Raw genomic sequence first — 25,977 nt, forward strand, 5'->3', positions numbered from 1 at the left:
AACATTTATATTATTGCCTAACACTAGAACATACTACCATCCATTTAAAAATACATTAAACTGTGGAGAACTATAAAGATCAAACAAAGCTGTCAGCTCTGTGTACATACTGCCCACTTAAGATCAACTTACAACCACCTTTTCCAGCACAGTATGCAGCTCCGGTGATATGTCGGTGGTAAGTGACAAATTTTGTAGTTTTGGGTGGTATGTCGGTGGTCTGCATGGGCGGATAGTGTGCATACCGCCCAGCAATATGGTCACTGATGAATTTTCCGCCGGGCGGTATGTTGGTGTTTATTGACAAAAATTGCATTTTTGGGCGGTATGCTGGGGGTATGTCAAACAATTTCGGCCCCCTAGAGTACTGCGTACAATTTTGGTCTCCTTATTTAAGGAGGGATATACTTGCATTGGAGGCTGTTTAGAGAAGGTTCACTAGGTTGATTCCTGAGATGAAGAGGTTGACTTATGAAGAAAGGTTGAGCAGGTTGGGCCTATTGGAGTTTAGAAGAATGAGACGTGATCTTATTCAAACAGGTAAGATAATGAGGGGGCTCGATAAGGTAGATGCAGAGAGGATATTTCCACTCGTGGGGGAATCTAGAACTAGGGGGCATAGTTTAAGAATAAGGGGTCACTCAGTTAGAACTGAGATGAGGAGAAATTTCTTCTCAGAGGGTTGTAAATCTGTGGAATTCTCTGCCCCGGAGAGCTGTGGAGGCTGGGTCATTGAATATATTTAAGGTGGAGATAGACAGAATTTTGAACAATAAGGGAGTGAAGAGTTATGCAGGCAGGGAAGTGGAGCTGAGCCCTAGATCAGATCGGCCATGATCTTATTAAATGGCGGAGCAGGCTCGAGGGGCCAAATGGCCAACTCCTGTTCCTATTTCTTATGTTCTTATATTCTTATGTTCACAAATTTCCACCTGCAAAACTATTAAAGGTTAGGTCTAGTTAAATGATGACATAATAGATATTTAATTTACACAAAATGATACATAGGAAAAGCTTTGGTTATGGTTTGGGTAGTAACTAGTATAGTGCTGTGTATGTTCTGGGACCTCTGAAATATCCACAATCCAAAAGGAGAACACAAAGGGCTAAAATTTCCCCCTCCAAGCACTGGCGCCGGATCCCTAACGGTATTCGGGCAGTTGCGTCTTTTTAGCCGCCGGAATACCGCTGGTGCGCGCTCCTGCAGTTTTTGGGTTCTCGATGTCGGCGGTGGCGAAGCAGTCTGGAGCGGGCGCGAGAACGGGAGAAAAATCGGAGATCTCCTTACCTTTAGTAAGGAAAGCAGAACCACTGCAGAAAATGGCCAGAAAACCTTCTCTGCACATGAGCGGTCATTTTCCCGCGATTTCGGGGTCAAGGGTGACCCTGCACATGTGCAGAGAAGAGTAGGACAACACTGGACATCATCAAGCTGCAGAGGTTGGTTGAGGTCAGTGAGAGAGGAGCTATGAGAGGATTTGTGAGGTGTTTTGAGGAGTAAATTGATTATATTCAGTATATTTACAATTAATATCATAATCTAAAATATCATTAATATAACGAGCAATAATTATTATAATAATAGATCTTAAAAAATAATCGTAATAATAATAATAAAATAATTAAATTCAAATACATATATATATATAAATATCAACAAAATGGAAAATCAAACCATGGAAGTCAAGAGGGCGATAGGTGGGAGGAAAAGGGCCACTTGTTTCTTGGAGGAAGCCCAGGAGTCATTGGTGGACAAAGTGGAAGGCCGTTGGAATCAGTTAACACGGGCTGGGCGAGGGAAACCGTCACGGTCTGTGTTTCAGCGGTTATGTCGAGAGATAGCTGAGGCCGTGTCCTCCAACGCGCCCGTGATGTAGCCTTAGCACCTCTATCTTCTCCAGAACCCCCAAACAGAGCGCTGTCATTGGCGCACCCTACCGTCTGCCCCCCTCAGGTCGCTCTAAACACCAGTGACTGACTCACTTTTACCGCCCCCCCGCCCCCCACCCCCAGGTCATTCTGTACACAGTGACTTGGCCGAGGCTCCATTGCGTGGATACATCTCCTCCCCGCTCCGCAGCCCCAATGCAGCCAGCATCAGTAAAGGGTGGGGGGTGGGGGTACGGGAAGGGGGGGGTGGGGCAGAAAATTTCCCGGAAATAATTCATGTTTAGCAATGAACAGCTTAGTGGGCATGACTCCAATGGCTTCTTCCTGAGTGGTGCTATATATTTTACAAAATATATTAACTACCACCCAAAAAATCACCCCCTCGGCATGTTACACAGGTACTGGTCATTTACTCCATTCAAACAGACGCAAAACATCTGCAATCCAATTGAGTTTATTTTTTAAAATAATATTTTGATTGGGAGCGTCTGAGATCAGTGTGTCTCTGAATTCACGGCAGCTATCAGGACATGGCGAGGGAGGGGAGGCGGTGTTGGGGTAGGGGGGATAAGGTGCAGTAAATCAGCCGATGTTCTGACTCCTGGCTTTGTTGAGCAACGATAGGATCAAGCATGGCCAAGATGTCACTCCAATTGAAAAGCCTGCTTATATTAACTGGACTCACACACTGAAGTTCTGGCCCGAATGTATCAGCATCTGAGCACAAAAAAGAAAGCTTGGTGGAAAAAATTTAAACTTTTTTACAAATTGCAATGCGACTAACTTACACATCAGGAACACCAAATAAAAATAGCCATTGGGGTGATGTACCAGTGGGCATTTGGTGCCCATGTGGGATGTGCTATGTGTGAAGTGTTCCTGGCTACTATGTGTGTGGGAAGTGTGTCCGACTGCAGCTCCTGTCAGACCACATTGTGACACTGGAGCTGCGCATGCATTCACTCTGGAGCATCTGCGATGCTGAGGACGTCGTGGATAGCAAGTTTGGTGAGCTGGTCACACCGCAGGTAATGAATACACAGGCAGATAAGGAATGGGTGACCATCAGGAAGAGCAAGGGAAGGAAGGTAGTGCAGTGGTCTATTCCCTCCAAAACAGATACACCGTTTTGAATACTGTTGATGGAGGTGGCTCATCAGGGGAAGGAAGCAGCAGCCAAGTTCATGGCACCGGGGGTGACTCTGCTGCACAGGAGGGCAGGAAAAAGTGTGGGAGAGCTATAGTGATAGGGGAATCTATTGTAAGGGGAATAGATAGGCGTTTCTGCGGCTGCAAACGAGACTCCAGGATGGTAAGTTGACTCCGTGGCGCAAGGGTCAAGGATGTCTCGGAGCGGCTGCAGTGCATTCTGGAGGGGGAGGGCGAACAGCCAGTTGTCGCGGTGGATATAGGTACCAACGATATAGGTAAAAACCGGGATGAGGTCCTACAAGCTGAATTTAGGGAGCTAGGAGTTAAATTATAAAGTAGGACCTCAAAGGTAGTAATCTCAGGATTGATACCAGTGCCACGTGCTACTCAGAGTAGGAATAGCAGGAGAGTTCAGATGAATATGGGGCTTGAGGAGTGGTGCAAGGGGGAGAGATTCAAATTCCTGGGACATTGGAACCGGTTCTGGGGGAGGTGGGACCAGTACAAACCAGACGGCCTGCACCTGGGCAGAACCGGAATGGGTGTCCTCGGCGGAGTGATTGCTAGTGCTGTTGGGGAGGGTTTAAACTAATATGGCAGGGGGATGGGAATCTATGCAGGGAGGCAGACGAAAGTAAAAAGGGGGCAGAAGCAACAGGTAGGAAGGAGAAAAGTAAGAGTGGAGGGCAGAGAAATCAAAGGCAAAAATCAAAAAGGGCCACAGTACAACATAATTCTAAAAGGACAAAGAGCGCTTAAAAAACAAGCCTAAAGGCTCCGAGTCTCAATGAGAGCAGCATTCGTAATAAGGTGGATGAATTAACTGCACAGATAGCTGTTAACGGATATGATGTAATTGGGATTACGGAGACATGGCTCCAGGGTGATCAAGGCTGGGAACTCAACATCCAGAGGTATTCAATATTCAGGAAGGATAGACAGAAAGGAAAAGGAGGTGCGGTAGCGTTGCTGGTTAGAGGAGATTAACGCAATAGTAAGGAAGGACATTAGCTTGGAATCTGTATAGGTAGAGCTGCGGAACACCAAAGGACAGAAAACGCTAGTGGGAGTTGTGTACAGACCATCAAACAGTAATAGTGAGGTTGGGGATGACATCAAACAGGAAATTAGAGATGCGTGCAATAAAGGTACAGCAGTTATCATGGGTGACTTTAATCTACATATAGATTGGGCTAACTAAACTGGTAGCAATACTCTGGAGGAGGATTTCCTGGAGTGTATAAGGGATGGTTTTCTAGACCAATATGTCGAGGAACCAACTAGAGAGCTGGCCATCCTGGACTGGGTCTTATTTAATGAAAGAGGATTAATTAGCAATCTTGTCGTGCGAATGACACAGTTAATTCAGAGACTAGGGTCCTGAACTTAAAAAAAGGTAACTTTGATGGTATGATGTGAATTGGCTAGGATAGACTGGCGAATGATACTTGAAGGGTTGACGGTAGATAGGCAATAGCAGACATTAAAAGATCACATGAATGAACTGCAACAATTGTACATCCCTGTCTGGCATAAAAATAAAACGTGGAAGATGGCTCAAATGTGGCTAACAACGGAAATTAGGGATAGTGTTAAATTCAAGGAAAAGGCATATAAATTGGCCAGAAAAAGCAGCAAACCTGAGGACTTGGGGAAATTTAGAATTCAGCAGAGGAGGACTAAGAGAGGGAATTAGGAGGGGGAAAATAAGAGTATGAGAGTAAGCTTGCAGGGAACATAAAAGCTGACTGCAAAAGCTTCCATAGATATGTGAAGAGAAGTGAAGACTAATGTCGGTCCCTTTCAGTCAAAATCAGGGGAATTCATAATGGGGAACAAGGAAATGGCAGACCAATTGAACAAATATTTTGGTTCTGTCTTCACTAAGGAAGACACAAATAACCTTCTGGAAATACTAGAGGGTCTAGCGAGAAGGAGGAACTGAAGGAAATCCTTATTAGTCAGGAAATAGTGTCAGGGAAATTGATGGGATTGAAGGCCAATAATCCACAGGGCCTGATAGTCTGCATCCCAGAATACTTAAGGAAGTGGCCCAAGAAATAGTGGATGCATTGGTGGTCATTTTCCAACATTCCATGGACTCTGGATCAGTTCCTATGGATTGGAGGGTAGCTAATGTAACACGACTTTTTAAAAAAGGAGGGAGAGAAAAAACAGGTAATTATAGACTGGTTAGCCTGACATCAGTAGTAGGGAAAATGTTGGAATCAATCATTAAGGATGAAATAGCAGCGCATTTGGAAAGCAGTGACAGGATCAGTCCAAATCAGCATGGATTTATGAAATGCTTGACAAATCTTCTGGAATTTTTTGAGGATGTAACTAGTAGAGTGGATAAGGAGAACCAGTGAATGTGGTGTATTTGAATTTTCAAAGGCTTTTGACAAGGTCCCACAGAAGAGATTAGTGTGCAAAATAAGGCACATGGGATTGGGGGTAATGTATTGACGTGGATAGAGAACTGGTTGGCAGACAGGAAGCAAAGAGTGGGAATAAACGGGTCCTTTTCAGAATGGCAGACAGTGACTAGTGGGGTGCCGCAGGGTTCAGTGCTGGGACCCCAGCTATTTACAATATATATTAATGATTTAGACAAAGGAATTGAATATAATATTTCCAAGTTTGCAGATGACACTAATCCGGGTGGCAGTATGAGCTGTGAGGAGGATGCTAAGCAGCTGCAGAGTGACTTGGACAGGTTAGGTGAATGGGCAAATGCATGCCAGATGCAGTATAATGTGGATAAATGTGAGGTTATCCACTTTTGGTGGCAAAAACAGGAAGGCAGATTATTATCTGAATGGTGACAGATTAGTAAAAGGGGAGGTGCAACGAGACCTTGGTGTCATGGTACATCAGTCATTGAAGGTAGGCATGCAGGTACAGCAGGCAGTAAAGAAAGAAAATGGCATGCTGGCCTTCATAGCGAGGGGATTTGAGTATAGGAGCAGGGAGGTCTTACTGCAGTTGTACAGGGCCTTGGTGAGACCACATCTTGAGTATTGTGTGCCGTTTTGGTCTCCTAATTTGAGGTAGGACATTCTTGCTACTGAGGGAGTGCAGCAAAGGTTCACCAGACTGATTCCTGGGATGGCAGGACTGACAAATGAAGAAAGACTGGATCAACTAGGCTTATATTCACTGGAATTTAGAAGAATGAGAGGGGATCTCATAGAAACATATAAAATTCTGACGGGATTGGACAGGTTAGATGCAGGAAGAATGTTCCCGATGTTGGGGAAGTCCAGAACCAGGGGACACAGTCTAAGGATAAGGGGTAAACCATATAGGACCGAGATGTGGAGAAACTCTTTCACCCAGAGAATTGTGAACCTATGGAATTCTCTACCACAGAAAGTTGTTGAGTCCAGTTCGTTGGATATATTCAAGAGGGAGTTCGATGTGGCCCTTGTGGCTAACAGGATCAGGGGTATGGAGAGAAGGCAAGAGTGGGGTACCAAAGTTGCATGATCAGCCATGATCATACTGAATGGTGGTGCAGGCTCGAAGGGCCGAATGGTCTACTCCTGCACCTATTTTCTATGTTTCTATGTGCCTGTTGTACTATACCCCAACAAAGGTTTTCTTCATTGACATCGATCTTTTGGCCCACTGTAAAGTTGAAAAGTAAATGGAGGGAGGCATAACACTGGGCCCAAGTCAGGTAAGTACTTCAGAAATGGGTGGTTCTGATCGCAGCGATAACAGACGGTAGCAGGCCTTAAAAAAGACTTTTTAGTTGAAATTAGCGCTGCTTGGGACTTTTCCGTGATTTTTGGGGTTCCAATGTGGGCGGGCGCTTTGCAGCAACACCGGCGATAATGGTAGGCCGAAATTACCGCCGGCGCTAATCAGGAGGTGAAATGGGCAGTGCAGGTTGCTACTTCACGAAACAGGCAGTAACTGGGCGTAAAATCGGTGATCGGAGAGGAAATTCTAGCCCACAATATTCTAAAAGTTACTAATATAGTCAGGTGACAAATACAATGAAGGTAAACTGCAGTCAACAAATTCTGGACATTAAGCAGAAAGGATTAAAAGAATAGAATGTAAATTGTGAAACTTTCACTGATTGATTAAAAATGTGAAGCTGTGGTCCAGAAAGAATATTTATGCAGAATGTTTCCTTTGTGTACAGTCTAGGAAAGGTTAGATTGTACATAGTCTGTGAACGAAGTGGCTTGAAGGACCAATGGCCTTAATGTTTCACGTCTTGCATTTTTAAAACAGAGCAGGAACATTTAATTAAATCAAAATTTACCAGAAGTGATGATGCATGTTGGTATGGAGAGCTTCAGACTAAGCACAACTAATAGCTAATTGTGAAGACAAAACGATAACTATACCTCAAAATGGAATCCTTCCTTTACTGCAATTGCCTGGAGGATTTTTGAAGAGACGGTGCTGGACAGCATATATACATTTTTCAGACAACTTGATTCTGGATTTTGTTTCTTCCAGCAAGTAAAAATCCACCAACCCAACAAGGCACCTAATTCGTTCCCTGAAAATACTTTCCATTCTCCACTGAGAGCAAAAAGAGAGATCGTTTTGAGAACTGAACATTTTATTTAATCCTAAATGCATAAATGAAATTAAATATAGTATTATCTTAACAAAAGTCTAAGTCCCATCCATGAGTTTTGCACAAATGCAACAGTATTGTTAACATTTTCAATTGTGAATGTCAGATTTGGACACGACAGTGAAACCTGTATAAACGGACACCTGCAAAAAGCAAAAAGCAATAGAGACCCAAATAACTCACATGGTAAAATATCCAAGGGGCACTCTGAAACAACGGACTCTCGCAAATTACGAACTATGGACAGCCTTCAATGCACCGAGCCTATTTATAATTTAAAACACGAGACACCGCCCGTTGCAAAGCTGCTGAGGTGGAATAACTGATGCTTCCCTTTGCAGCTTGCTTCCTTTTTTACCCCTAAACTTTCACGAGGTCAGTACATGTAGGCCAGCACAAGGTGGCAGCAGGTTTTGTTAATGAATCTTCTTTTATTGAATGCTCTTTACACAGCATGCATAGCAGCAGAGAAGTTGTTCAATCTCTGGGACTGAATGTTTGCACATCTCCATCCCAGGGATAGAGCGATTTCTCTGCCACTATGGATACTGAGTGAATAACTCTCCATTTTACTGAAAACTTTTACTGTACATATAATGACCAGTTTGAACATAAGGAGACCTGAAAAAAAAGATATGATGATGCTGGTCTCTAAAGTCCTCATAATTTAAAGGTTTCACTGTACTTCCAAAAATGACCCAATCCTAATTTATAACAATGTTAATTCAATATCTTAATTTTAAGTAGTTCAGAAAATAAAAATCTCATTATTTTTCTTAAGATGGCTTTGGATACAAATACAATTATATTACAACATGAATGAAGCATAAATCAAACAACATACACATTCTACAAAATGCTGCAAAAGGATCTAAGAAGGATATAGGAATAGATAAGGGAGAACCAGTATGTAGTGTATTTGGATTTTCAGAAGGCCTTTGATAAAGTCCCACATCAGAGGTTGGTGTGCAAAATTAAAGCACATAGGATTAGGGGTAATGTATTGGCATGGATTAAAAATTGGTTAACTGACAGGAAAGAGAGAGTAGGAATAAACGGGTCTTTTTCGGGGTGGCGGGCAGTGACTAGTGGGGTATCACAGGGATCAGTGCTTGGGCCCCAGCTATTCACAATATATATATATAAATAATTTGGATGAGAGAACCAAATGTAATATTTCCAAGTTTGCTGACGACACAAAACTCGGTGGGATTGTGAGTTGTGAGGAGGATGCAAAGACGCTGCAAAGCGATTTAGATAGGTTGAGTGAGTGGGCAAACACATGGCAGATGCAGTATTAACGTGGATAAATGTGAAGTTATCCACTTTGGTTGGAAAAATATAAGGACAAAGTATTATTTAAATGGTGATGGCTTGGGAAGTGTCAATGTACAGAGGGACCTGGGTGTCCTTGTACACCAGTCATTGAAAGCAAACATGCAAGCAGTTAGGAAGGCAAATGATATGTTGGCCTTCATTGCAAGAGGATTTGAGTACAGGAGCAAGGATGTCTTACTACAGTTATACCCATCATCATAGGCAGTCCCTCGGAATCGAGGAAGACTTGCTTCCACTCCCAAAGTGAGTTATTTGATGGCTGAACAGTCTGATATGAGAGCCACAGACCCTGTTACAGGTGGGACAGACATTCGTCGAGGGAAGGAATCGGTGGGGCTGGCTTGCCGCGCGCTCCTTCCGCTGCCTGCGCTTGGCCTCTTCACGCTCTTTGCATTGAGACTTGAAGAGCTCAACGCCCTCCCGGATGCATTTTCTCCACCTCGGGCGGTCTTCGGCCAGGGTCTTCCAGATGTCAGCGGTGATGTCGCACTTTACCAGGGAGGCTTTGAGCGTGTCCTTATAACATTTCCGCTGTTCTCCTTTGGCTCGTTTACCACGAAGGAGTTCCGCATAAAGCATTTGCTTAGGGAGTCTCGTATTTGGCATACAGTTATACAGGGCCTTGGTGAGACCGCACCTGGAATATTGTGTGCAGTTTTGGTCTCCTTACCCAAGAAAGGATATACTTGCCATAAAGGGAGTGCAGCGAAGGTTCACCAGACTGATTCCTGGGATGGCAGGACTGTCGTATGAGGAGAGATTGGGTCGACTAGGCCTGTATTCACTAGAGTTTAGAACAGAGGGGATCTCATTGAAACGTATAAAATTCTGACTGGGTTGGATAGACTGGATGCGGGGAGGATATTTCCCCTGGCTGGGAAGTCTAGAACAAGGGGTCACAGTCTCAGGATACAGGGTAGGAAATTTAGGACCGAGATGAGGAGAAATATTTTCCCTCAGAGGGTGGTGAACCTGTGCAATTTTCTACCACAGAAGGCTGTGGAGGGCAAGTCACTGAATATATTTAAGAGGAAGATAGATAGATTTCTAGACACAAAACGCATCAAGGGATATGGTGAAAAAGCAGGAATATGGTGTTGAGATAGAGGATCAGCCATGAACATATTCAATGGCAGTGCAGACTTGAAGGACTGAATGGTCTACTACTGCTCCTATTTTCTATGTTTCTATGAAGACATATTGCACAGGCATACGTGCATAACCAATCCCATACAAGACTAAGGGATCAAAATTCTGTTTCTAATGCCACCCGTTACCGCCAGCTGCAAAGTCCTACCGTTAGTGGTAAGCAGCTTCCATGCCTCTAGAGAATTCAGTTGGGTCTTTGGTACAGGCGCCAAGGGCTAATACTGCGCCCTCTAGCACCACCCACATGGTGACGTGATCCAGCGTGCAATGCCCCCTTGGCGCCGCTCTCGCGTTATTTGGTCTCCACGATGGCCTCACCGGCAGGCGTTCTTACAGCCTGACAAAAGTGGTGAGTACATAGCAGATCGCGGGCGGAATCGCCCAGAGAGCAAGGTAACTTTTTTTCTTTATTTATTTCTGCATGTTTTCATTAGTTGAAACAGTGGGGAAGTGTGTGTGTGGGTCGGAGAGGTTTTAGTTTAGTTTTTCTTCCGTTTTTTTTAACCTAGCATGCCGGTAGCCTCCCGTTGCAAAATTGAGTAGGCCTCCTGAGCTCCCGCCCCACTGACGCCAAGGATGAGTGTGCAATGCCACTTTTCAGCACTGCTTTTTGGGCGTAAAAACTCAATTAGGCAGTTTGAGCCTGCACCTAACGCCTGGCGGTAAAATCAGCACTCAGGCGGTGACACCGCCTCAAAAACGGCAGTACCTAATTTCGACCCCTAACTATTTTATTCACATTTTGGGTAAAACCCACAGGGACACACAATGGGACGAACACAAATACAATTTTCATGCCACAATCACAAACAAGTTACTAATTTTCAGACTAAAAAATCTGATTATCTTCATATAAAGTAGTTGAAAGTGTTTTTGTAGAGCTGAACTATAGTTGTAGTTACAAGCCTGAAATGTACTTCTGAACTCCCCAATAAATAAAATAGCTTTCACTATTCTATAGAGATGCTTAGTGACCATCGTGAAAGTGGCCCATTTTTAAGTAGAACAATCTGTGGCCTTGACATTACCTCGTGGGTTATTTGTGTAGAAACACTTAAATGTGTTTGTATGAAATTCCTTCCTCGACAAGTATTCCATGGGTTCATTTCAAGGCCTGGATTTTTCAACTCCAAATATATTAGCTTAAAGTTAAATCATCAAGCTGCTAAAAACGTAAGCTTTAGCTAAACTGGTACTGTATTAAAACATTTTGTTCACATTAAGGGGAGTGTGGAAGACTTGCTTTGAAATGTGAATATGTAGATCAGATACTGTCAAATTCCATGTCCCACTCAACCCTGATGTTTGGACAAATTATTATCTCCATTCATTTAAGTTAATGGAAACAGCGAGAGTGACCAGTAAATTCAAACTAGGCAAATGGAAAACTGGAAAATCACTGAAATCAAAATCAGTATTTACAGCACTGTGCAAAACTAATCCTGGATGAAAATTTGTAAATGATTCAGTATCTGTTGAAGTCAGTTATAAGCTCTCAGCAAGTCTGTAACAAATTGTGACAGCTCAATTCATAAGATAGACAGATGAATTATTTTTGACACACACAGAAATCAGTTATCATACAGTGACTTCAAACAAAGCCACCGAGAAATCCACACACAGAGTTTATGTTTGCCTTTAAATGGAATGCCAACTCTTGCTATAGAAATACACACTACTGAGTCAAATCCAAAGAGCTTAAGCAATAGTTGGCAAGCAGCAAAGCTTAAAATGTTCACAGGATATTTCTGGAATTTTGCTAGCAAAAAGCCATGCAGCTTAGCTGCAGAGTACAGATGTTTCCGGCTGATTTACCAGTCAGGGCTACTTTACTTATTAGGGCATTAGACTGCAGAATTATCCCGAATCTCAGAGACAGATCTACCCCTCCAGGCTCCATTGATGGATGCAGAGGCTGACTTCCATTAGTGTCCTGGGGCTGGATTTTCGGGTTTTTGTGGTTTTGCTTGTTTCCGGGCGCAAATCGCAGCAGAATTTTTTTTTTAGCGTCGGGTTAGCGTTGGCGCCAGTACGCGCAACTTTTGCGAAACGAAAGTTGCCGATGAGCGTTAGCGCTAACTCCAGGATTGCACAATAGATTTTGTGCGCCAGAGCCAAAACTTCCACCCGGAAAAAATCGGCCCTTCTACGCATGCATAAATTTTTTTTTCTTCCCGTGCTTCTGGTCTGCTGTCCGATCACAAACGCAAATGTAGGGAGCGACCGCGCACATGCACAGTACACTCGAGGCTGAATCAGCCATTTTACTTTTGGATTTTGAGGATGGAGGACGAGGAGTCGGGGCAGCGTGCGAGGAGATCTAGCCCAGAGGCAAATGAAGCTCTAGTGGGGGCTGTAGAGCGGAGATGGCCTGAATTGTACGGGAGGGGCGGATCTAGACCCCTCCCATCAATACTCAACAAAATCTGAAAGGAAACTGCAGAGGAGGTCTCTGCCTCCGACACTGTGGAAAAGACTGCAACGAAGAAATTCAACGATCATTCGAGTTTCGTTAGATTGAGTTTATTGTACTCCTTCATTACTTAAATTATAAATCTGACACACTATGTGTTAGTTTGGCACCCTATTTGCCATGAATGATCTTTATACATTATTAGGATTGCTTTTGGAGATCTCACAAGATGTTTCCGCACTTCGATGTCCTCCTGATGAACCACGTACAACTTCCAAGGCCATTAAACAGAGGACTGTATTACATTCACACAGTATGGTATAAGTGATTTGGTGGCTATCTGTGTGTGCCACAAGAGCAAATGGACCCTCTTTTAAGCATTCCCATTTTCATCTTTGCAGACAAAAGTCACACAATCGCTGGGAGCAGCAGCGGACAGGCGGCGGTCTGCCTCGGACCCTGCCACTCACTGACTTGGAGGAGCGAGTGGCAGGTCTCATCGGCGTCTCAGGTCAGGCAACTGCCCATGGGGGCGCTGACCCCTGCTTGGATATTGAGGGTAAGTCCGACACACTCCCTGGGCTGGGTTGGGGCAATGTTCTGCAGTGTCTCTGGACTACATATAATGGAGTAGCAGCAGTCCTTCAAATGTGCTATGTGACCATCGTCATGTCACTCTGCCCCCTCCCCTGCTGCTAACCACTCATCTGTTGCTTTCTACATCCAGATGACCAGCCACAGCCGCAGCATCCCTCAAATCAACCCTTCACGCAAAGCCATCCTGTGGAGGAGCAGGAATTTGCGGAAGAGGAGTTGACGGAGCAGCCTACTCCGGGGGAGGGGCAGATGCACTCGATATCTCTTTTGCAACTGGCAAACACCTCGCCCGAGGATGATCTTACATTCCCTGGCTTTGGAGATCCTTGAGGCTCCTGGGACGAGTGGCGTGCAGCAATGCAGTTCTGGGGTCGAATCCCGTAGGCCATCGCTCCGGAGGGTGAGGCTGCAAAGTCGGTCTGCTGACAGACAGACAGACGCCGAACTGGACATGGTGGGATTGTCCAGGGAGAGCATCCAGCTCGCCTGTCAGCTCCTTGATGTTCTTGGTAGGATTTCCGCGAGCATCGACAAATTCACTGCGACCATAACGGAGGCGGGGTCGTAGACTATCGATGCGAGCCGCGAAGCCATCAATGTCCACACGAGGCTGGTGGCCTCCACCAGTCACACTGGAGTCCCCAATGTGACACCCAGATACACCCCCACACCACCTGTAACTGGCGACGCCGATCAAGAGGCTCGCCAGTCAGAAGCCGGGCTTTCCATTCCAAGAGCTGATCTAGTGCGTCCCCAGATGCCGTGTCCAATGTCTCCCCCCACCAATTCAGCAGGACTCTGGCTGCCTTGCTACATGAACTCTTGGTGCCACTTTGGGTAGGGGCATCAGACGAGGGAGGCAGCTAAGGGTAAGGAGCAGGGGGAAAGCCGGTGGTAAAAGACAGTGGTGCAGGGGTTGTTGTTTTGTTGGTTGTTGTTATTTTATTAAAGTTTTCAAAGTTTGCCAATTGTGTTCAGAAAGTTAAAAAAGTTCATAATGTTTAATAAATGTTATTAAAGTTTCAGAATTACGTTTACAAAGTTCACTAAAATTTATAATGTTTCATAAATTCTTTTGTTCACCGTAATCATTTCTGTGTAGTGTCTCATTTGCAGAATAAGAGGGGTAATAGTCAACATGGTGGGATAGAGTGGCCAGGCAATGGTCAAATGTGTCGTTCACTCTTCAAGCAAAGTGTTCAATTATGAGCTGCTTACATAAGGCTTTTGCAGCGACGAAAGCTCCACGAGGTCTCCCCTGTGGTTGTGATGGTGGTGGCGGCATGGGTTCCTCGCCAGGCTCCTCTTCCTCGTCGTCTTCCTCCTCCTCCCCCCCTCTCTCCTGAGGTGGTTCTGCAATCCCCATTGGCAAAGCCTGTGCCCTTTTGATGGCTATGTTGTGTAGCATGCAGCACACTACAATGAACTTGGAGACCTGCTGAGGGGAGTATTGCAGGCAGCCTCCAGAGTGGTCCAAACATCGGAAGCGCTGCTTCAGCACTCCAATTGTCTATTCAACGATGTTGCGTGTGGCTGCATGGCTCTCATCATAGCGATGCTCGGCTTCTGTCTGAGGGTTCTGGAGCAGTTGGGGGGAGGGGGGGGGGCGATGGCGAGGCCGTAACCTTTGTACCCCTGTATCCAGCTCTGGCCTTGTGGTTGAAGCTGGAACAGTCCTGAGACAGTGCTCTCACGCAAGATGAAAGCATCATGGATGCTCCCTGGATATTGGGCATTGACTGCCATGATGCACTGAGTATAGTCGCAGACAATCTGTACGTTCATGGAGTGGAATCCCTTTCGGTTTCGGAAAACCTCTGGATTGTGCAAAAGTGCTCGCAGGGCGATGTGCGTACAGTCAAGGGCATCTGAACCTTGGGGAAGCCAGCAAATCATCAAAAACCTACAGCCCTCTGATTCTGGGTCTCCTTGGTCATTGGGTCGTTTATGAAGTCCATCCTGCATGCGTACAGTGCAGTAGTCACCTGGCGAATGCAGCAATGCGTAGCGTACTGCGAGATGGAGCATATGTCCCCCGCTGATGCCTGAAAGGAGCGGGAGACATAGAAGGCATGTGGCGCAGTCACCTTCACCTCGATGGGCAGTGCTGTAGGTCTGCCTTTATGAGCTGACATATCTCTATCAGCACTTCTTTTCCGAAGTACAGCCTTCTAATACACTGTGCCTCAGAGAGCTGCAGGTATGATCGATGTTCACTGTAAACTCGTGGGGGGGTAAGACCTCCTCCCCATATGTCTGTGACCTCTTTGATTACGTTCAAAATGATCATCAATACGCCAGGAATAATGGCTGACATAGTGTAGCCCCATCATTTCAAATGTCATTAAATGTCCTTTAAAACGAACTACAAACTCACATAAAACTTCAGTATGAAAAACGCAGCCTTCTTCTCCCAATCCTTTTATGCACTCAACTTCTCCTCCGTTTTAAAAGATGGTGCTGTTAGCACCGGGTCTGACCTGGGTGTGATTGCTTTTTGCTGGCGGGTTCCCGGGCTGACGCTAAATCGGGCGATATGTCTAAAATTCCGCCCGGGCCGCTAGCGCAGCACTGTACACCAATTGACGTCATCCAAATGGTGAAAATATCAGGCGGGCACTAAGTTTTAGCGCCACCGCAAAACCACTGCCGAAAGTTCCACCTGGGCGCAAAATATGTGCCTCATTTCGTGCCCCCAAAAATTGTCCCGCCCAGGCGCTAAAACGGGGCACAAATGAGCCGAAAATCCAGCTCCTGGAGTAGTATGGACCTACATGGATCAGATATCTTATTGATTAGGGCAGGGAAAATGGAGTACAAGAAGAAGCTTGCAGGGAACATTAAGACGGATTGCAAAAGTTTCTATAGATATGTAAAGAGAAAAAGGTTAGTAAAGACAAACGTAGGTCCCCTGCAGTCAGAATCAGGGGAAGTCATAACGGGGAACAAAGAAATGGCAGACCAATTGAACAAGTACTTTGCTTCGGTATTCACTAAGGAGGACACTAACAACCTTCCGGTTATAAAAGGGGTCAGAGGGTCGAGTAAGGAGGAGGAACTGAGGGAAATCCTTATTAGTGGGAAATTGTGTTGGGGAAATTGATGGGATTGAAGGCCGATAAATCCCCAGGGCCTGATGGACTGCATCCCAGAGTACTTAAGGAGGGGGCCTTGGAAATAGCGGATGCATTGACAGTCATTTTCCAACATTTCATTGACTCTGGATCAGTTCCTATGGAGTGGAGGGTAGTCAATGTAACCCCACTTTTTAAAAAAGGAGGGAGAGAGAAAACAGGGAATTATAGACCGGTCAGCCTGACATCGGTAGTGGGTAAAATGATGGAATCAATTATTAAGGATGTCATAGCAGTGCATTTGGAAAGAGGTGACATGATAGGTCCAAGTCAGCATGGATTTGTGAAAGGGAAATCATGCTTGACAAATCTTCTGGAATTTTTTGAGGATGTTTCCAGTAGAGTGGACAAGGGAGAACCAGTTGATGTGGTATATTTGGATTTTCAGAAGGCGTTCGACATGGTCCCACACAAGAGATTAATGTGCAAAGTTAAAGCACATGGGATTGGGGGTAGTGTGCTGACATGGATTGAGAACTGGTTGTCAGGAAGCAAAGAGTAGGAGTAAATGGGGACTTTTCAGAATGGCAGGCAGTGACTAGTGGGGTACCGCAAGGTTCTGTGCTGGGGCCCCAGCTGTTTACACTGTACATTAATGATTTAGACGAGGGGATTAAATGTAGTATCTCCAAATTTGCGGATGACACTAAGTTGGGTGGCAGTGTGAGCAGTGAGAAGGATGCTATGAGGCTGCAGAGCGACTTGGATAGGTTAGGTGAGTGGGCAAATGCATGGCAGATGAAGTATAATGTGGATAAATGTGAGGTTATCCACTTTGGTGGTAAAAACAGAGAGACAGACTATTATCTGAATGGTGACAGATTAGGAAAAGGGGAGGTGCAAAGAGACCTGGGTGTCATGGTACATCAGTCATTGAAGGTTGGCATGCAGGTGCAGCAGGCGGTTAAGAAAGCAAATGGCATGTTGGCCTTCATAGCGAGGGGATTTGAGTACAGGGGCAGGGAGGTGTTGCTACAGTTGTACAGGGCCTTGGTGAGGCCACACCTGGAGTATTGTGTACAGTTTTGGTCTCCTAACCTGAGGAAGGACATTCTTGCTGTTGAGGGAGTGCAGCGAAGGTTCACCAGACTGATTCCCGGGATGGTGGGACTGACCTATCAAGAAAGACTGGATCAACTGGGCTTGTGTTCACTGGAGTTCAGAAGAATGAGAGGAGACCTCATAGAAACGTTTAAAATCCTGACGGGGTTAGACAGGTTAGATGCAGGAAGAATGTTCCCAATGTTGGGGAAGTCCAGAACCAGGGGACACAGTCTAAGGATAAGGGGTAAGCCATTTAGGACCGAGATGAGGAGGAACTTCTTCACCCAGAGAGTGGTGAACCTGTGGAATTCTCTACCACAGAAAGTTGTTGAGGCCAATTCACTAAATATATTCAAAAAGGAGTTAGATGAAGTCCTTACTACTAGGGGGATCAAGGGGTATGGCGAGAAAGCAGGAATGGGGTACTGAAGTTGCATGTTCAGCCATGAACTCATTGAATGGCGGTGCAGGCTAGAAGGGCCGAATGGCCTACTCCTGCACCTATTTTCTATGTTTCTATCCTGAGACACTTCAGCTAAGGGCTTCCTTGTTTTCTTCCTTGGAGGATTGACTTCGCTCCAAACTGCTAGTAGTTGATATGTTGTCTTTAAGCCAATTCTAACTGCCAAGACCCTATTGGCCTCTTCCTTCCCCTCTCCCTACAAGGGTATAGTCACTCGTTGGCTATTAATTCACTGACAAATGTGGGTTTGAGTCCTCACTAGATGCAGATGCCACTTGATGCCAGGAACTCATGAGTGACATGGCGATGAACAGCACAACTCAATACAATATGTGAATGCACTGCCATGATCCTCCTGACCATAGCAGGGAAACAACAAAACCCCCAAAAATTGTAATTTCTTGAGCTGGAGTTGCAGAGCTTCAGCAGCAATCAATTGCCTCTGCAACCAAAATCTTGGATACATGGGCATATGTTCTCATACCTAGCCTCTAGATATTCTTTTTCATCGAACATTAGCCCAAGTCTGGGAATTTCTTCACCAGCTATATGAGGGGCATCAACATTTAGGATTCGTGCATAATTGGTGACATGCCAGCAACCTTGATGCTTTAAACATCAAAGTTCAATGCCATGTGCCAGACTTAATCTTCGGCAACTGCTTAATCCAGATCTTCATTGGAGGGACTTTGGCAAAGAGATGTAATTACTTTACATCTCTTCACGGTGCTTGGCACCGGTCTGCATACTTTCCAACTTTCCCCTTTTTGAATTAAATCCATCCAATAAATTAGTCCTGAATATCGCATATGGGCTGAAGAAAAGTCTCGAATTCTAACTCGTGAATGAGAATAGTTTGGACATGTCTTATATGCCACAAAATATTTTGATGCATTATATGGCTATAACAATAATCTGGAATAACACCTTTATCTCCCATCGAAAATACCAATCAGGGCAAGAAGCATGCTTTCTAAACTCTAGTTCCCACACTGTCAATCTGTGGGGAGACAAATAATAATTGATCTGTAGCTGTCTACATCATGTGATGCACGCCATAAACCATCTGAAATGGACCATGGACAACATTTTCAACACATCACTCACACAGCCTGAAGGTTCTGAAACTCTATCTGAAACGTTATCTGAATGCAGTTATTAGGGAACTCGTGTGCATAGGAAAAGGGCTATAGCATCTTACAACATGCTTGCATAATTCAATGATGAATTTATGTATTTACTACATACCTCTCTTGTTTCTCAGCTACAGCAAGTCGGTCAGCATCTGGGTCATTTGCTAAAATGACTGTGGCTCCCTCCTTGTCAGCCAGGGCAAAAGATAAAGTCTGGAAACAGCAATAAGTTTTACTTAAGGATGTATGGCAAATATAATTTTAAAAGTTTAGCACAATTCAGTTGGCCTGCTTCCTCCAAGTAATGTGGATAATAGATTTGACAGCAGATGTATCTGCATTCCTGTGAGAAAATGGAAACAAGCTGCAAGACACCCAAGTTTGAAGTCATAAAATCAAGGGAATTCAAGACCACTTGATTCTAAATTAAAAATCACTTAATTTAGTAAAAGTGCTGCCTACAAACAAAATTTTTACTATCACAGCAAACTGATCTACTTTGCAATAAAGCTTATAAATTATTATAATAAATTTATGAGTGAGAGCAGTGAGTTTAACGTAGCAATTCAGACTCTGCACACTTAATGTTTTTGCTGCTTGAGCTCCACTTGTTTCACCTAAAACACTCAAGCCTTATATCTCACAATTTCGGAATTTATACATCACATGCCTATGAAGGTAGAAGGGATGATTTTGGGAGGACTACTTCGTGCAGGGGCTCTCAACTAGGGGTCCATGAGAAGATTTCAAGGGGTCCACGCTACGGGAGATCGACAAGTTTTAGCAGGTGGCTTTGGGTCGACCCGCCTCACTGCTCCCACCTGCAGGTGGCGTCCTGCGAGGAGGTCGGCGGCCGGGCTTGGTCTCCCCAGGCCTTTGGTGGAGGTGGAGGCGCACGCTGCCAGTGGGCGCTCTGTGAACCAATCGAGAGCGGCAGGTGAAGAAGGATGGCCTGGAGCTTCTGCAGGAAAGCAAAGACTTGGGGCTTGTCACACTCTGCCAAGCCAGCCCGGGGTCTCAGTCTGTGTTTTAGATCGGTGCAGGTGGGCTGCAGGAGGAAAAATAAACACAGAATTACCCTTAGACAAAGGTGCAGGTAAACAACGTGGTGGTGCTGGACAACCCATCGCTGTCTTTCAACCTTTCAGTTCGAGATCACCTTCGAGTGCATCGAAGATTTGTAGGAAGGCGCGTATGGCCTGGAGGCAAGGGCCTCCAGGCGTAGTAAAGTGGGTGGAAAGTTATTCTGGTTTGTGTTGAGGGGCCGAGGCCTAGTGAACTTTGACGGTTGCTAATGGCAACCATGCAAGATGAACCCCCTCATCCCCATCCCTCACGCACCGCCTTCTCCGTGGAAATTTTATAACACGGGAGGGGGGCCACAGAAGCAAAAAGGTTGAGAATCCCTGACACTGTACTATATTTTTATTACTGATTCACTTGGAAAGTGGGAATCTGTCAAAAATAAGATCTCAATATTCAGTATCACAGGAGGATGTCAACAAGTGATTTTAAAAAAAGCTCACTTTTTTCCACCAATCCTCATGACTGAGCATTGAAGCTTATTGTTCAATAATTGCAACACTGTATAATCAGGGTATTGTTACAGATATCTGGCAAAGCTTTCCATATGTGCATTGGAGGCAATTATAGCTCCTACCCCTCTGGATACTGGTTTGAGTTTTCAATGGATAAAGACTCAATGCATAACTTAATTAAAGCAATTTTTACATTGGGTATGGTGGGGTGTTAGTGCTACTTGCTCTCAATGCAGTTGACAGTAATCCCAGAGTAAACTATAGGGCTAGAAATTCATTTCTCGCCGATAATTGTATTTTTGCACCACAACGCTATCACTGAGGCTGAAAATTTAAGCTTGAATTTGCGCAGCGGTAAAAATCGGCGTTGCAAACCACAATCCTCGCCAACTTTAGTCCAAGGCCGATACTGCTGCGAGTTGGGCCTAAGGAGGGCAGAAAAACACCTGAAAATTGGAAAAAATAAAAAAAAACTCACAAAACATTTACAAGACACTTATCTCGCGAAGCACTGCAAAAAATAAAAACTTTAGCTTACCTTTTTTGCAGGTCTTCATACTTACCGCTGATCCAAGGGCTGCAACATAGCTTTATCCTTGGCATTTTTTTTCATCCTAAATATGGGTGCGCTCAGAGCCAAATTTTTGGCGTATGCGACATTTCAAGTCTTACACGGCAGCACTTCTCTCTCCAGCGGTATTTGAAAAGCGCCGCTGTAAAACATCTCCGAATTTTCCACCGACTGGGTTTTCTCCAAAAAAGGTGAAATAGCACCAAACACCAGTCGCAAAATCGCCGAATTTCTAGCCCTAAATGTATTACAGCTGACCGCCAGTAAGATGTATTTTTTTTTTAAATCTTGGGCTTCCCGGTGGCAGGATTAGTAAATCTAGCAATCTTACTCAGGGTTACTTTCGGCTATGGGATACCTGAGCAACAGGAATCAGTTGCACCAACATCCCACTAAAACAAATATAAAAGCAGTTTCGCCTTCATGTGGCTTATATACCAACACACTTTACCAGTACATCTTTGCCTTCTTCTGGATTTGGGTATTTGACTGTTGGAAACTCTGGATCAGGATCTTTCTGCTCTGGAACTGCAAGAGGAGGGGTGAAGTCGAAGGCTGTGAAAGCTGCTTGTACAAATTCATGTCCAACTCCATGCACGGATGTGTGTACAAATTTAAGTTTAGTTTCCTTATTTATATCCCTAGATGTAAAAGGGAAATTGAAGTCAGATCAGAAAAAAATATTGCCAATTGAAGGCATTGAACTTTATGAATAAAATAAATTACAAAAAAAATTAAATGAATAGCTAACAGTAAAACTTATTGGAAATGCGTGAGAATTAGCAGGCCTTTGAGACCTGTGCTGATTGGAGTGATCCTCTGCAGCGATATCAGTAGTACAGATAATTTCAAAGCAACATGGAAAGATTCAGAGCCACAATTTATCAAATGGCAAATTCCAGATCCCAATCTTTCACATGGATTACAACAACAATTTGCATTTATATTGCACCTGTAAACTTAGAGAAACATCCCAGAGGCTGAGACAAAGGATGAGATATTAGATGGGGTGGCCAAAAGCTTGGTCAAAAAGATGGGTTTTAAGGAGCGTCTTGGAGGTAGTGAGGCACAAGGATTTAGGGAGGGAATTCCAGAAAGTGGGACCTCGATGTTTGAAGGCATGGGCGCCAATGGTGGAGCGAAGGAAAGGGGGATGCACAAAGGGCCAGGGTCAGGGGAACAGAGTGTTTCGGGGGGGGGGGGGGGTGCGTTTTAGAGATAGGGAGGGGCTAGGCCATGAAAGGATTTAAATAGGAGGATGATAATTTTAAATCGAAGGTGTAGTGGGACTGTGAGCCAATGAAGGTCAGCAAGGGCAGAGATGATGGGTGAGCTGGACTTGGTGCAGGGTAAGATACAGGCAACAGAGTATTGGATTAGCTGAAGTTTACGGACAGTGGAAAATAGGAGATCAGCCAGGAGAGCATTGGAATAGTCGCATATGGAATTGAAAAACACATGTTTGAGGGTTTCAGCTGAGATGTATTAAAGGGGTGGTGGCAGACGTATCTAGGAGGTGTAGATAGGCTGCATTGGAGAGTAAATGGGGTCAGAATGTCAGCGCAGGGTCAAACAGCGTGTGAGATTGCAAACAGTTTTATTCAGGTTGAGACAATGGCCAGCAAAGCGGTTGGAACTGGAAGCAAGGGTACTTAGTTTGTGGCAGGGACCGAATTTTGGTTTATTGATGTTTAACCGGAAGAAATTGTAGCTCATATCCAAGACTGGATATTGGACGAGCAACACAGAGCCAGTGGACATATCCGCGGATAATGTTGCCAAGAGGCAGGATGTAGAAAAGAGCAGGGGGCTAAGGACTGATCCATGGGGAACTCCAGCGGTAACGGTGAAGAGGCAAGAATATAAACCATTGCTGGAGATGCTCATTTGGATAGGCAAGAGTGGAACCTAATGAGGGCAGTCCTGTGCTGGACAACAGAAGAAAGATATTGGAGGAGGATGGTGTGATCAGCCATGGCAAAGGCAGTATAGAGGTTGAGAAAGGATAAATGCACCACGGTCACTGTCACAGAGCATGTCATTTGTGACTTTGGTCAGGGCTGTTTCAGTGCTGTGGCAGGAACAGAAACCCAATTGGAAACATTTAAATGTAGTTACAGGAAAGAGGGACACGGATTTGGGAGGGAACAAAGGGTGACAGTGTGCAAGAGTGGAGGAGTTGGGGGTAGGTATTTTGAGGAGGGGTTTGTGAAAGTGATAGGGACAGTACATGATGAGAGGGAACTATTTGAAACTTCACCCAGCATGGGAGCCAAGAATGGAAGTCGGGTGGTCAGCAGTTTAGTGGGAATGGGGTTAAGGGAGCAGGAAGTGGTTCCATGGACAGGATAACCTTGCCAGGAGGGGAGAAAGTGGAGTAGAGACAAAGTTCCTTTCCATAAGGGGAGTGAGAGAATTAGAGACAACTGAACTTCCTGTGTATAGCCACACACACACACACACACACACACACACACACAAAATTGAATCACGTGTTAGCCAAATAAAGGCATAGTGGGATATAAACAGAGAATGCTAGAAATACTCAGCAGGCCAGGCAGCATCTGTGGAGAAAGAAAGTGAGTCAGTTATTGAATATTTCCAGCATTTTCTGTTTATATTTCAGATTTACAGCATCCACAGAATTTTGTAAAGATCTGGGGCTAGAACCTCCACTTTTGTGGTTATTGCCCAAAAATGGGCGTTATGTCCGGCGTTGGTGGTAAAAAAGGGTTTTCAGATCGCCGGCTTCTCGCCCATTCTCAAACCACATAGCCTCCACTTTTGAAAAAGGGCGTTACCGCGAGTGATATAAAATGGGCGGTAGCGTTAAATTTTTTTGACATTCTGCCACAAATTGTGGCTGTCCTTAGCAACGGCATGGCAATTCTCTATTCCCGCGATTCTGGAGGTCAAGGGTCATCATGACATGCGCAGAAGAGGAGACAGAGAGGGAGGGAGCTCAGAGGGACTGAAGGTGTGTCTGGGTGTGGTGTGGCTGCTTTGGCAGGAAGGAGGGAGACTTTAGAGCTTCACAGCAAGTCAGCAAACAAAAAGTTACCAGCCACATATTTGCCCAAATTTAGCCAATAATGGAGGGAGAGGAGGCAGCACGCTGTGGAGACTGACACTGGAGAGAGCAGTGAGGTGGGAGAGGAGCACATTGGAGGCCGCAAAAGAGCTAGGAGGTTCTCGGACGAGGCAAATGCCTCCTTCCTGCAGGAGGTCGAGTTACGCTGGGGTGATTTGACACAGGGAGGGCATGGGAAGCCCACCCCAAAGGCCTACCGGAGGATATGGGCCGAGATAGCAGAGATGGTCTCGTTGGTGACCAACGAGGTGCATGAGGCCAACCAATGCCGCAAACAATGGAACGACCTTGTGGGATCCACAAGAGTAAGTATTACATTGAATTACATGTACTTATGTTATTTATATAATTTGATTTGTAACAGTCATGAATGACTATCAGCAGATGTGAGGTCTTGCACTTTTACCGGGAATGTTTTACTCAAAGCCTGCGGTCACGGTGTATGTCTTTAGGTAAAGAATGATAATAATCATAATAATCATGATTACATCTGTCGGTTATGTGTTGTATCTGTCTCTGTGACAGTACCTAGCAATGATATCACGCAATGATCTCATGCCATGTCATCCTGACACCTTTTACAGAAGAAGCTATCGACGATGAGGTCTGTGCAGAGGCGAACGGGTGGTGGGCCACCAGTCCCCAGCGACATCACTGAGATGGAGGAGCGAGTGCTCGCACTCGTGGGGAAGCACCCCTGGACAGCCACAGACGCATCTGCAGACCCTGAAGTGATGTCACGTGAGTAAAGCTTACACTATTGCGTCATGTAAAATTTATAGATGGCACACACACTCATATCTGAACAATCATATATGATAGATGATTTCTAAAATGCTGGCCTAATGAAAATCATTGCAATGCACAATGTGTTGATGGTCATGAAATGTAATGTCTGTGATGATTTTGATAGCGGTGGTGCTTTTGTCGTGCATATGCTGTGTGTAGCGCTGGACTCACCTTGTCACCCTAGCATCCCCTTCTCCTCTAATAACCTCATGTGTGTTTTGCTGCTCAGGCAGCAGCGCGGCCCCAGGCAAGACCACAGAGGCCAGAAGGTGGGGGCACGGGGCAGGAGTCAGCGGACGATCCTACTACATCTGAGTCTGTTCTCCACGGATGAGAGCGCAGACTTCGAAGAAGCTGCATCGCCACGCCATTCCACCCCAAGGCCATCTAGTGGAGCTCTGGTCATTCCTGCCTCCACTTTGGAAGTACCAGCCCCAAGCACCTCTCCACAGGGCACCCCATTTGTCCTCAGGACAGCGCCGACCTCGCGGAGGCCTCGTGGACACGGCACGACAGCAGAGAGATGGTACAGTTGTCCAGGAGGACTGTAGACATTGGTGACCAGCTCATCGAAGCATTGGGGGGCATATCCCGACACCATGACCGAGTACATTTCGCGCATGGCGGAGTCCCTGGATGCGATAGCCAGGAACACTGCTGCCACAGACCTCCCAGTGGTCCCCGAGCACGGCACTCCACCCCTAGGTTCCGCACCACCACTGCGAACGACAGATGAGAACAAGGACCAAGATCCTGCTTCTGCATCAGAAAATGTTGCCCCCTCAGCAACCCCCGTTCCATAGCCATGCAACGGCCGCATCTGCCTTTTCCCCCCACCCCCCCGCCCCAATGAGGCACCGCCTGAGGAGCTCCTCGACCAGGCACCGTGGAGTGAGGAGGGGAAAGGGTAGAGGTGGGGAGAAGGAACGGGGGGAAGGAAAGTGAGGTGCATGTGCGCAGGTGATGGCTGTGTTATATCCCCATCTGGGAGTATGCAATTTGTTGCAATGTATGGGGGCTGGAGACCACACTCCTGCTCTGCCTTTGTATTCTGTATTGCTGGATATGT

The 25,977-nt window shown here is 45.4% G+C and overlaps 1 protein-coding gene across 3 annotated transcripts in view; it reads right to left on the minus strand.

The window, feature by feature from the left end:
• pgm2 (phosphoglucomutase 2) overlaps window positions 1–25,977 on the minus strand; it is a 140,229-nt gene that overhangs the window by 59,322 nt on the left and 54,930 nt on the right. For all 3 annotated transcript variants that reach the window (XM_070870526.1, XM_070870528.1, XM_070870529.1), the window contains exons 7-9: window positions 21,480–21,669; window positions 19,035–19,132; window positions 7,410–7,590 (exon numbers count right to left, since the gene is read on the minus strand). In XM_070870526.1, the coding sequence (XP_070726627.1) occupies window positions 7,410–7,590; window positions 19,035–19,132; window positions 21,480–21,669 (469 nt within the window). The remainder of the gene's footprint in view (window positions 1–7,409; window positions 7,591–19,034; window positions 19,133–21,479; window positions 21,670–25,977) is intronic.

Source organism: Pristiophorus japonicus, chromosome 2 (assembly GCF_044704955.1).
Source record: "Pristiophorus japonicus isolate sPriJap1 chromosome 2, sPriJap1.hap1, whole genome shotgun sequence".
NCBI classification, from domain to species: Eukaryota; Metazoa; Chordata; class Chondrichthyes; family Pristiophoridae; genus Pristiophorus; species Pristiophorus japonicus.